Raw genomic sequence first — 12719 nt, 5'->3', positions numbered from 1 at the left:
AAATACAGGAGAAAAGCATTAAGTAATTGTTATTTAAGTAAGGTTATTTCAATAAGTAGAGAAGAACCAAGAACTATGGGAAAAATTCATTTGGCCCTTAAACAGATTTGAGAGGCTTTATTTCAATGTGATTATATATTACTACGAGAAATTACTTTTAAGACCGTTGTTTGGTGAGGTATATGAGGAAAAAATCTGAACATCTGTTTACCTTATTTTTGTCTCCTGTTAACCCTTTACTTTAAAGCTGAGATTAGACAGTTGATTAATCTGGGTTTTTTGTCAGACTATTCAGTATTAAACTTGTCTGTGGAAGTGGTTTTTGAGGGGTCTGGATGTCAGATGGAATGATGTTCTAGAATCACCTCTTTATCATTTTGAAAATACACCTGATACCTTGTGATGGGAGTTGGGGTAGAGGTGAGAATTTGGATTTTGGAAGTTTCCCAGTAATTTTGTAATGTGTGACCCACCCCCCGTGCCCCAACGCACACAATAGTAAACAAGAAGGTATTCTTAATGTTTGTAGTTAAAGGCTTCCTAGATAAAATTCAAACTGCATGCAAAGAAAAAATAAAGGCACCTTTCTCCTCCTGGAAGCAATGATGCTATTAATTAGAATGAAAGAGCATTCACTGTAGGTCCCGTCAGTAACTTAAAACAGGACTAACCTGGAGGAGAATCTTTTTTTTTAAATTAATGCTTAAAAATGTTTAATTACCAATCAATTTAATTTTTTGATAGGTTTATGGCTACAAATGATTTGATGACAGAACTGCAGAAAGATTCCATCAAGTTGGATGATGATAGTGAAAGGAAAGTAGTGAAAATGATTTTGAAGTTACTGGAAGATAAAAATGGAGAGGTACAGAATTTAGCTGTCAAATGGTAAGTGTTTTTTACTTGCTTCCCACCTCCACCACCCCATTAAAAAATTTAGTGTAATAGTTGGTAAATTATCTTAGTCTTGTGCTGTGTCTTTCTGTAGTTTTCTTTAGGGTTTGCAGGTGAGTCGTGGGTGTTTAATGTTTGTAAGTGGTACATACACACTTCTTAAAGTTTCTATATTGAATAGATGTGGCTTTTTTATGGTATTATTTAAAAAAATTTTTAATGTTCATTTATTTTTGAGAGAGAGACACACAAAGTGTGAGTGGAGGAGGGGCAGAGAGAGAGAGGGAGACACAGAATCTGAGGCAGGCTCCAGGCTCTGAGCTGTCAGCACAGAGCCCAACGTGGAGGGAGCCTCGACTCTTATACCTAGAGATCATGAAGTTGGACACTTAACCGACCAAGCCACCCAGATGCCCCTATTTATTTATTTTTAAAGTTTTGAGAGAGGGAGGGAGGGAGGGAGGGAGGGGAGGGGGAGAGAGAGTGGGAGAGAGAGAATTCTAAGCAGGCTCTGCACTGTTGGCATGGAGCCCAATGCGGGGCTCAAACTCATGAACCCGGAGATCATGACCTAAGCTGAAGTTGGATGCTAAACCGGCTGAGCCACCCAAGTGCACCTATGGTATTTTAATTTGCGTGAAATATATATATGAAACTTCAGAAAGAGCGGTTCTTTCACTTGTTTGACTTGATTTTTTTTTAGCTGGGTTACAAGGCCTCCCTGCCTCTATTCATCTCTGTATGAAAATTTAAGAACCAATGATCAAGGGAAGTAAAAAATAAGACTTCGTAAACAATAGCAGCAGTTAAAGCCATAGTTAGTCCAAATTAACAGTGATGACACAGCAGTTACATTCCAGTTGTCTTTGTGTACAGTGCAGTAGGAGCATCTAATTGGGCATGATATTGACAGTTTGCCTCTTACTTTTAGTAATCAGGTACAGAATTTGAGTTCTCAGTAAATTCTATTAACAAATAGTTTAATTTATGCATATCAAATACTAGAAAACCTTAACAATTTACATAGTAAGTTATTAGAAAGTATAACGTTTAGTTTCATATGACAGATTAGGGAATTTTGTCATTTTGTATGCCCTATGACAATTAGGCATCAGTTTAAATAAAGCATTGTCTCATGATTACTTTTTTATTGCATTTTATTTATAAAGGTTTTAAGTTTGTTTTAGGCTTAGCTTTTACATACTTGCTGTAAAAACAGGCAAAAATGTGAGAAATCATTGGTCATCATAGAATTTCTAGACCTGCAGTATAATTTTCTTTAACTTGGGACATTTGCAAGTTTAAAATAAAATGTGTCTTCAAAAGATAAGATGCAGAATAATGCAAATGAGTATAATTTACTTTAATCATGATTTTTTATCTTTTATTGTTTTTGCCTGTGCTTAATAAAATTAAGTTCTGTTCAAAATATATGCTGAGCATTTACCAGCTTTTGAAAGTAGTGTTTGTCCCAGGTTGAGAGTTGAGAGGTACATAGCTCTTACTTGGATGTGTCATTAGGAACCTGAGCTTTTGATGTTTTGAAGACCTTTGATACTTAAAATTAACAGGTTGGGGGAAGAAATGACATATGTTCAGGAAAAAAGAAAGGAATTAAGATGTAAACAAAAGTAATACAGTAGGAGATAAAACCCAAGAGTGATTCTTGGAGGAGGGAAAATCACAGTAGATAAATTACTAAGTAGCCTTATTGAGAAATTGGGAAAATTGTTAAAGAACCTATCACCCAAAAGAAACTCAGGCCCAGAAATCTTTCACACAAGTCTTTGAAACCTCAAAGAACAGATAACTCCAGTACAGAGAGTTCTAGGACTATTTCAGAACATAAAGTATGAAAACTTCCCTGTCTTTTATTTAAACCCAACTACTGATAACGAATCCTGACTGAAGATAATACTAAAAAAGAAAAGTACAAACCATTTAAATGTTAAAAGTATAATCCAACAATATAGCAAGTGTAATAGACCACGATCAAGTGAGATCAATCCCAGGAATATGAGGACAATTCAGTATTATGTGCTTGATCAGTATATCTCATCATGTTAACAGATAAGAGGAAGAAAAAACAGTTGTCAATGCACTGGTAAGATTCAGCATTGACAATTAAAAAATAACAACACAAAACACAACACTTAGGTCAACAACAACAACACAAAACAGAACACTTAGTTAGGTTACTTAGTGTAATTAGAGGAGTGAAACACCTTCCAAAGACCAGTATCCTACTTAATATGTCATTGGAGTGAAGAACAGGTCAGGTCAGGGATGCTTTATCTGACTAGGGAAAATTCGCTACCTGTTTCAAGGGAAACATTTAATAACATGGAGTTGACAAGACCTTTTTTAGCATTACAAGTACACAAACATATACATTCATACCTCAGCCCAAAAGCCAATAAAAAATTACCAGATACCTTTACACTAAAATCAGCTACAAAGCAAAGATGGTCTCTATCTCCACTAGATTCTCTTTGAAAGTATTAGTCACTGTAGGACAAGTGGGTAATAAAACTGGACACGTAAGAATTGGAAGAGGTTCATGGGAACGTGGGAATAATCAAGTCAGTCAAAAAAATTTAACGCAAATAGGAAGAATTCAGTGAAGTAATACGATGTGAAAGTAATGAACAAAAATCTGTAGCTTTCATATAAGCAAGCAGTAACCAGTTGGAATATCTCATGGAATCAAATGTTCATTTATTACAGCAACAGAAAGACAAAATGCCTAGGAATGAAATGTAACAAGAAATGTGAAGTGGTGACCTTGAGTAACGGTATTGTACGGTGTATGTAAGGTTATAGTTTTATCTTTTTCAAAACTTAAGGAAAACTTTAAAATATTTTTGACCGCTAACAAAAATGTACTTGGAATAAATGGAAAGACATTCCATGCCTTTGGATAGGATAACTCAACAAAGTTGTTGGTTCTCTCCAAGCTTAGTGCTAACTTACTTGTAAAAATCAGTTATTTCCACAAGCTAGACAAGTTGATTCTAAAGTATATTTTAATAAATATTTTTAAATTTTCTTTTAATGTTTATTTATTTTTGAGAGAGTGAGCACGAGATGGGGAGGGGCAGAGAGAGAGGGAGACGATGAATCTGAAGCAGGGTCCAGGCTCTGAGCTGGCAGCATAGAGCCCCATGTGGAGCTTGAACTCATGAACTCTGTGAGATGATGACCTGAGCCGAAGTTGGACGCTTAACCAACTGAGCCACGTAGGCGCCCCATTTTAAAGTATATTTTGATGGGAGAGGGAAGGAGGCAGGTGTTTGTCAAGAAAAGTCTGAAAAAGTATATCAATTGCTGAAGTTGGAGAGGTATTGCTCAGCCCTACTAGATATGAAGAGACTATTATGTTTCTCTAATCACAGTAGTGAGGCATTATTAATGGACAAATGGAGTAAAATAGAATAGAAACTACGTGATGGGAAGTTGAACTTTTTTTTTTTTTTAAAGACTGGTTAACCATTTGAAAAAGATAAAATTGTATCCTTATCTCACATACAACATTCCTACTTAAGGTCACCATTGTTTTGTTTACCTTAAAGTAGTTTTGCCTGTTTTAGAACTTCATATAAATGGAGTTATACAGTATGTCCTCTTTTGTGTCAGCTGTTCTCACTCACCATATCTGTGAGATTCATCCATGTTGAGTGTATTAGTATTTCTTGACTTCTTATTACTGATTAGTAGTCCATTGATATCTATTTATGTATTTGGTTTCTTTCTTGGGTTTGGCTATTTTGAATAGAGATAAAATGAACATTCTTGTATGAGTCCTCTTTAGGATATAGGTCTTTCCTTATGGATAAATACCTAAGAATGAAATTGCTGTTGTCCATTTAGATTTTTAAGAAACTGCCCAGTTGTTTCCCAAAGTATTTTATCATTTTACACGAATGTCCCAGTTGTCTCCACATTCTCCTCAGCGTTTGGTTTTGTCACTTTTTAATTTTAGCCATTCCAATAAATGTATAGGTGTAGTTTTTTTGTTTTTGTTTTTGTATAGGTGTAGTTTTAATTACATGTCCATGATGACAGTGCTGTTTTGTGTTTGTTAGACTTTTTTTTTTTTTGCCGGACTTTTCCCAGTCGAGGCGGGGAAATATATGCAATTCATATATAAGCATATATTTTATATTTTCTCCCAACTTGATAAGCTTAAGTTTTTAATTTTAATTTTAAATTCAGTTTTGTTTGATTTAATTTATAAATTAATTTTAACTTTCATGGTAATTGTTTTCCCTATCATAAGAAACCTTAGTTTTACCTTTTGTTGCAACAATTTTCTCTTGTTTTTTTCTAAAAGCCTAGGAGTTTCAGCTTTTACTTTTAGTCCTGTGATCTGTCTTGAATTTTTTGTGAAGTAAGAATTGAGTTTTTTTTTTAATTTAATTTTTTTAATGTTTATTTAGAGAGAGAGCACGTGTGCAAGTGGGGGAGGGAGAGAGGGATACGCAGAATTGAAGCAGGCTCCAGGCTCCGAGTTGTCAGCACAGAGCCTGATGTGGGGCTCGAACGCAGGAAATGCAGTATCATGACCTGAGCCAAAGTCGGATGCTTAAGCAACTGAGCTACCCCAAGTTCATTTTTTTCACATAAATTTCCAGTTGCTGAAGCAACATTTCTTGAAACACCTTCTTTTCTCTATTGAATTGCATTGATATCTTTGTCAAAAATCATTGACTATTAAAATGTGGGTTTATTCCGAGGCTCTGTGGTGTCTCTGTGTATTCTTTTGCCAGTACAAAACTGTTACATTAGTGTAGTGTATTAGTCAGCCTTGCCACTATTGACTTTTTGGGCAGATAATTCTTTGTTGTGAAGAGCTATCCTGTGCCTCCTGTGTATGGTAGGATGTTTAGTAGGATCGTGGCCATTAGCCACTATTTGCTAGTACCATTCATTCCTTCTTCCCCCAGGAGTGACAACCAAAAATGTCTCCAGACATTGGTAGCTGTCTGTTGGAGGGTAAAAATTGCCCTTTGTGCAAAAATGCTGGTATAGATCTGTAGAAGCCTGATGTAAGGTAGTGTAAGTTCTGTAGCTTCATTCTTCCTTTCCCAAGAGAACTTTGAGTTTTAGTTGTTGGTTTTTGTTTTTGTTGTTTTGAATTTCCATGTAAATTTTAGAATCAGTTTGTCAATTTCTCTTCTTCAAATAAGTTTGCTCAAATTTTGATGGGGATTGTGTTGAAGCGATATAGATTTCTGAAGAGAATCAACATCTTAACAATACTGAGTGTTTTCACAGGGAACCATAGTATCTCATACTTTCCTGGTTAATAGTAGTTTTTGTTAATTCCTTGGGATTTTCTACCTAAACAGGGGTCATCAGTGTCATCGGTGAATATCTTTCAGTTCTGATTTTGATAATTTGTGTTTTCTCTTTTTTTCCCCTCAATTCATCTAATTAGGGATTTACCAACTTTACTTACTAAAGAACCAAGTTTTGTTAATTTTCTCAATTGTTTGTTGCCTATTTCATAGATTGCTTCTCTTTTACTATTTTCTTTTCATCTTCTTCCTTTCACATTTTTAAGCATTTAAAGACCATATATGTGCCTCTAATTACTTCTTGAGCTACATTCTACAAATTCTGGTAGAAATCTATTTTTTAAGATTTTAATTTTATTTTTAATTTTTTTTAATGTTTATTTATTTATTTCTGAGAGCGAGAGACAGAGCACGAGCAGGGGAGGAGCAGAGAGAGAGGGAGACACAGAATCCGAAACAGGGTCCAAGCTGTCAGCCCAGAGCCCGACGTGGGGCTCGAACTCAAAAACCATGAGATCGTGACCTGAGCTGAAGCCGGACGGACGCTCAACCGACTGAGCCACCCAGGCACCCCAAGATTTTATTTTTAAATAATCTCCATATCCAATGTGGAGCTTAAACTCACAGCCCTGAGAACAAGCGTTGCATGCTCTACTGAGCCAGCCAGTGCCCCTAGTCTGAAACATTTTTAATTCAGCGTGATTTTTCTTTGATCCATGGGTTATTAGAAGCAATTGTCAAATGTTTGGAGGTTATCTAGATGTTTATTTTTACTGGTATCTAATTTAATTCCATTTTGGTCAGAGAACCATACTCTTTAAAATTTCAGGATGTTTGTTTTGTCGACTTAGGTTTCTTTTATGGTTCAGCGTGTGGTACGCCTTGGTGAATGTCCCATCTATACTTGGAAGAAAGTATATTCTGCAGTAGTTGGGTATAATTTGTTTTAGAAAGGTCAGGGTAGTTGATAAGGTTCAGATTTATATCCTTTGTGATTTTTTTGTTGTTGGTATTAAATACCGAGGAGTGTTTAAGATTTCCAACTATGATAGTTTATCTTTGATAATCAGTTTTTGCTCCCATGTATTTAAAAATTTTTTTTTTCAACATTTATTTATTTTTGGGACAGAGAGAGACAGAGCATGAACGGGGGAGGGGCAGAGAGAGAGGGAGACACAGAATCGGAAACAGGCTCCAGGCTCCGAGCCATCAGCCCAGAGCCTGACACGGGGCTCGAACTCACGGACCGCGAGATCGTGACCTGGCTGAAGTCAGACGCTTAACCGACTGCGCCACCCAGGCGCCCCAACTCCCATGTATTTTAAAGCTATATGACTTAAGTGCATATACATTTATAATTATGTCTTTGATGTTTGACCTTTATGGGCATAGAATGTTTCTCTTTAAATATACCTTATTGTGAAATATATTTTCTCTTATGTTATATGGAAAAGCCACCCTAGCTTTTTTTCAAAGCTTTTTTAAAAATGTTTTATTTACTTTAGAGAGAGAATAAAAACAGGTAGGTAGGGGAGGGGCAGAGAGAGGGAGGTGCCGAGGATCTGAAGCAGGGTCCGCACTGAGAGTAGTGAGCCGGATGTGGGGCTCAAACTCAGAAACCATGAGATCATGACCTAAGCCGAAGTTGGACACTCAACTGACTTGAGCCACCCAGGCGCCCCCACCCCAGCTTTTTTAAGATTAGTGTTTGCATAATGTATCTTTTTTTTGTTTTTCAGTTTAATCTGAATCTGTGTTTTTATCTTTAAATGATGTGTCTTGTAGACAGCAGATAGTTAATTCTTGCTTTTTTTTCTGATTGTTTCATGGTTTTTGCCCTTTAATAGGAGTGCCTATGTAGTCCATTGACATTTATTGTAAATATTTGATTTGTTTGGATTTAGGTGTGTGTCATTCTTCTTATTTTGTTTTTGTTGTTGTTCTGGGTTCTTTTTTTTTTTTCCCCCTGCCTTCTTTTGGGTTAATCAAATATATTTTTAAAAAATGTTTATTTACTTTTGAGACAGAGACAGAGACAAAGAAAGAACAGGAGTAGGGGAGCAGAGAGAGGGAGACAGAATCCCAAGCAGGCTATGCACTGTCAGCTCAAAGCCTGACTGGGCGATCTCAGGACTGCAAGATCATGACCTGAACTGATAGGAAGGGTTGACACTCAACTGACTGAGCCACCCAGGGGCCCCTGGGTTAATCAAATATTTTATAGCAACAGTTCTTAAAGTTTGATTCAGGGGACCTTGGAACATCCCATGACCCTGGAAGTGTCAAAATTATCATGTGAATAATTCTGAGGTGTTATTTTCCCCTTGGCTCTCCATTTTCTTTTAAGTGCATGGTTTAATTTTCCAGAGGCCACATTGACATGTGATATCACAACAGACTGAATGCAAAATCAGATAATGAGATCCATTTTTTTAAGCGCAAACATATAAAACAGTGCTATTATTGTCACCTTTTTTGAGAGTATAGTTTATTTTCATTACTTGTAATTTTTAATATGGTATAAACATCGACAGATACAGTGCAGATAGAGAAAAGCTCTTTGGGATCTTGATTGATTTTCAAAGTGTTAAAACCAAAAAGTTGAGAATTGTCACTCTATGGGTTATAAATTGCATCTTAAATTTATGGCAATCTATTAAAAGTTAATATTGTACTAGTTGATATAAATTGTATAAAAAGCTTGAAACATTTTTCATTTACTTTCTTCCTGTATTTGTGCTTTTTTTTAAAATATATGTATGTGTGTCTATAATACAATATTATAGTTTGAAGAAAAACTATATAGTCTTTTTAAATTTTAAATTTATTTACTTGTTTTTTAGTACTCTATACCCAGTGGGAGGGCTTGATATCAAGAGTTGCATGTCCTACCACTGAGCCAGCCAGGTGCCCCATATAGTCTTCTAAATATAGCCTTTTATGTTTACGCACATTTACATTTCTGGTGATCTTTGTAAATCTGAGTAACTATCTGGTTTAATTTTTCTTCAGCCTAAAGAACTTTTCTTTGGCAATTCTTGTATAGGTTTGGTGGTGAGAAATTTTCAGCTTGTGATAATAAATTATCTTTACAGTTTTAAGGAATAATTTCATTGGATTTGGAGTTCTAGGTAGATCTTTCTCTGGTTTTAGTTACATCATTATCTGGCATTCAAGTTGTTGTTTTCAAAAATACAGTTTTAGAGAGTTGACAGACATTATTGCAGAAGGGTTAGTCCAACAAAACTATTTTGCTATTGTCAGAAGCTAAACTCTTTAAATTCCTTTTTGGAATCCCTTTTATTTTCACTCTCAATGTTTTCATTGTTTCACCTGGGTCTCTACATATATGCCATGTCTCTTTTGTCATTGCCATCATTTTGGATTGGACTGTTGTTGGAGAAATCCAATCTTCCTGATTTTTTTTCGTCCTTCTCCTAATTCTCCAAATTGCACTGCCTTTGACTTCTCTAGTCAAGTAGTTGACAGCTATTTGAGCGTCTGTATATGATCTGATATTTATCAAATTAAACTATTTTTATCATGTCACGTGTGCTTGACAAAGTGCCTTGGCTCCCAATTTTACCACATCACATTTAAATTTGCTGGCCTGACTTTAAACGTTTCCATAATGTCTCAGGGGCCTACCTTTCCTGTTTTCTTTTATGTGTATTTTGTATCAAACAGTTCTTTTCACCCCTCATTTCTTTCAGTATGCATTCCACTCATTCTGTTCTCTGATCTTTCCATTTGAAATGCTCTTCTTTTTTTTAACAATATTCCATCAAAGTCCAGTACCTAAAAATCTGTCCCTAAGTTTCAGTCTCCTGTAAATGCTAATAACATTGAATTTAAAAGTTTTTTTTTTTTAATTTTTTTTTTTAAGAAATTGTGCAGAGTAGTGAATGCCTTCATTTCTCAAGTAGTTGTGTGAATTCCTTACCTTATCAACCAGTGGTAAATGTATGGAGATAGGAGCCATACTTTTCTTATTCAGTATAGTCTTGAATACAATGGCTCTTCAGTGAAAATTCATGCACCAAACAACCACTATCTTAAATTCTATGGGAAGCATGCAAAGGAAGAACTTTTCTTCATCCTCAAACAGTTGACCTGCATGCAAACCTATAATAATAGTGTAAGATACTAATATGGAAGGAATATACAAGGTTCTTTGGGAAGACAGAGTAGTACTAACTTTTTGCAGCAGATTATTTAGTGCTTTAAAAATTTAAACAAGAAAATAAGAGGGATGTACATTTTTTTGGTTCACAAGATAGAGTTGGTGATGATAGGAGGAAGGAAGGGTTAAAATTGGCAAAGTGAAATATTGGATGGCATTGCTATTTCATTTAAACCGTAGAATCCCTGTTAGGAGCAGACTCCTAATTAGCCTTTTTATTACTAAAAAAATGTGTTGTGTATTTGAAGGGTTGGGGGGGTGGTAAGCATCTTGTTTCATGACACCATGGTAGAAATCAGTGGGGAGATGTGGGAAACCCATCAATCAAATTTGTTTTAAACCCTTATTCATATACTATCTGTGATTCAGGCATAGTGTATTTGCTTTGTGCCGGTAGTTGCTAGGCAGAAGAAATTCTTTTACTTGTCTATTTTTCTGTTTTTGTATTTAATGTAAATTAAAAACTTTATTTTCTATTTTATATTACAGTCTTGGCCCCTTAGTGAGTAAAGTGAAAGAATACCAAGTAGAGACAATTGTAGATACCCTCTGCACTAACATGCTTTCTGATAAAGAACAACTTCGAGATATTTCAAGTATTGGCCTTAAAACAGTAATTGGAGAACTTCCTCCAGCTTCCAGTGGTAAGCAAGAGCACCATTTTCTTCCTAGTTCCTTTTTACTTGGAGGTATTTGCCCTCCACCTTTTTTTCTCCTGGTCAGGGAGGGAGAGCAGTGCCTGTCAAAAGGTCTTTGTAAAGATCCCATTGAACAATCAAGGGAAAAAAAAGCCTGAAGTCCTATTTTTGCTTAAAAATAAATTCAATTTTCAGTTTTAAATGAATATCTTTTGATTGAAGTATCTTGTAGGAATACCAAGATTTTATATTGTTGTTTGTACCATAACTACAGATAGAGTTAATGCCAACCTATGCAATGAGGGAAAAGATAACCAAAATTTTGAGTTGTTTCTGATTAGTTCTCTATTTTCAGTATTAATTTTGCTTTGTATCAAAATTTATGATGTGTAATACTTAACACCATTAAAACAGCTGTGAAATAGTTGAGTTTACTAGTATCTTTAAGGCTGAATCTACAGCTACCTTGGTAATTTAAAACTACAATTAATGAATTTGTCTATTCATTAGATTTTGGTCTCTGGCACAAATATTTAGGTAATGCAGATTTTAGAATTGGTTTTGACTACTAAGCTATCAGCTAAAATCAGCAGGCTAAGGTTTTTGATGGTCTGATTCACAGATGGGGTGAAATTATTACCTCCCTATTTCGTGGAAAGATGGAGACTGGTGGTAATGTAGTCTTAAGTGTGTAGGTTTTACTCCTTTACTTAACAAGTATTGATTAATCATTTGCTCTACTAGCTACCATGCTAGATGATTCACATGTATTATTTCAGTTAGTCTAAAGATCAGCCATATGGGAGGTCTTAATATTTCCAGTTTATTGTTGAGGGAACTGAAAGACAGACGAGGTTAATTCACCCAAAGTTTTGATTACCTGTTTGGGTAAAGATTCAAATCCTCCATTATCTTTTAATCCAAAGCTGATGCTTTTTCTACTGTATCTTACCAGTTTGTCCTTACTCTTATTAATTATTTCAATAAAATATCTCATGTTATTACATTGATTAATTATGTCAATAAAATATCTCTTGTATTAGTTAACACTGATAATCATCCTTAGTTCTTTTCTCTCATTGAAACATGTTTTAGTTGGTTTCTGGTTCTAACAAGAATTCTAACCATTTAGATTATTTCTTGTTCCTTTTTTTCTTCCACTTGCCAGTAACAATACGAATCTACTTCAGAATAGTAATAACCTTGATTTATGAGTTCTTTGGAACAGCATTTCTACTTCATAATGAAGTTTTGGGATCTTTGGATTGGAGTATGAAGGATCTTATTTTAGGTTACAGCTCTCTCTCTCTCTCTTTTTTTTTAAGAGACCATGTTAGGTATTGGAGATTAGAATATATTTGGTTTTTAGTTCACAGAAATTTTAAAATATCTAGGTTACTAGTAATAAGAGTATTCAAGTAGAAGAATAATCATTTCTGCTTTCCAGTCTAGAGGTGCAAACACTATAGCCATTACTGGCTCCACAGGCGAGTCATTTCTGTATCTAGAAGTAGCTGTCCAGGAGAGTCTGTTGAATTGGTATTGTTTTGCCTATGTCGTGTACTCCTTCTGCAGTTATTATCTCTTATTGTTTATGTCTAATAAATTATTTTATTGGAAAACAATCTGTTTTGAAATACATATTTTTCTGACATGAATCTCTTGAGTCAGTCTTGATTATTATCAAGTTTTGAGTTGTTGAAT

At 35.0% G+C, this 12719-nt stretch overlaps 1 protein-coding gene and 1 long non-coding RNA gene across 5 annotated transcripts in view; one reads left to right on the top strand and one right to left on the bottom strand.

The window, feature by feature from the left end:
• The window catches only part of LOC121040791 (uncharacterized), a 141570-nt gene that overhangs the window by 5444 nt on the left and 123407 nt on the right, over nucleotides 1-12719 (bottom strand). The gene's annotated exons all lie outside the window — the stretch shown is intronic.
• CAND1 (cullin associated and neddylation dissociated 1) overlaps nucleotides 1-12719 on the top strand; it is a 44174-nt gene that overhangs the window by 10721 nt on the left and 20734 nt on the right. Inside the window, exons 2-3 of one of the 2 annotated variants that reach the window (XM_040491489.1) lie at nucleotides 745-888; nucleotides 10867-11021. In XM_040491489.1, coding sequence (XP_040347423.1) covers nucleotides 745-888; nucleotides 10867-11021 — 299 coding nt within the window. Of the gene's footprint in view, nucleotides 1-744; nucleotides 889-10866; nucleotides 11022-12719 lie in introns of those variants that run through there. The other variant, XM_040491490.1, reaches the window with a different exon arrangement.

This window comes from Herpailurus yagouaroundi, unplaced genomic scaffold (genome assembly GCF_014898765.1).
Source record: "Herpailurus yagouaroundi ecotype Mexico unplaced genomic scaffold, PumYag 182, whole genome shotgun sequence".
Classification (NCBI taxonomy): Eukaryota; Metazoa; Chordata; class Mammalia; order Carnivora; family Felidae; genus Herpailurus; species Herpailurus yagouaroundi.
The sequence above is the reverse complement of the archived record's forward strand: the minus strand, read 5'-3'. Positions and strand labels throughout refer to the sequence as shown.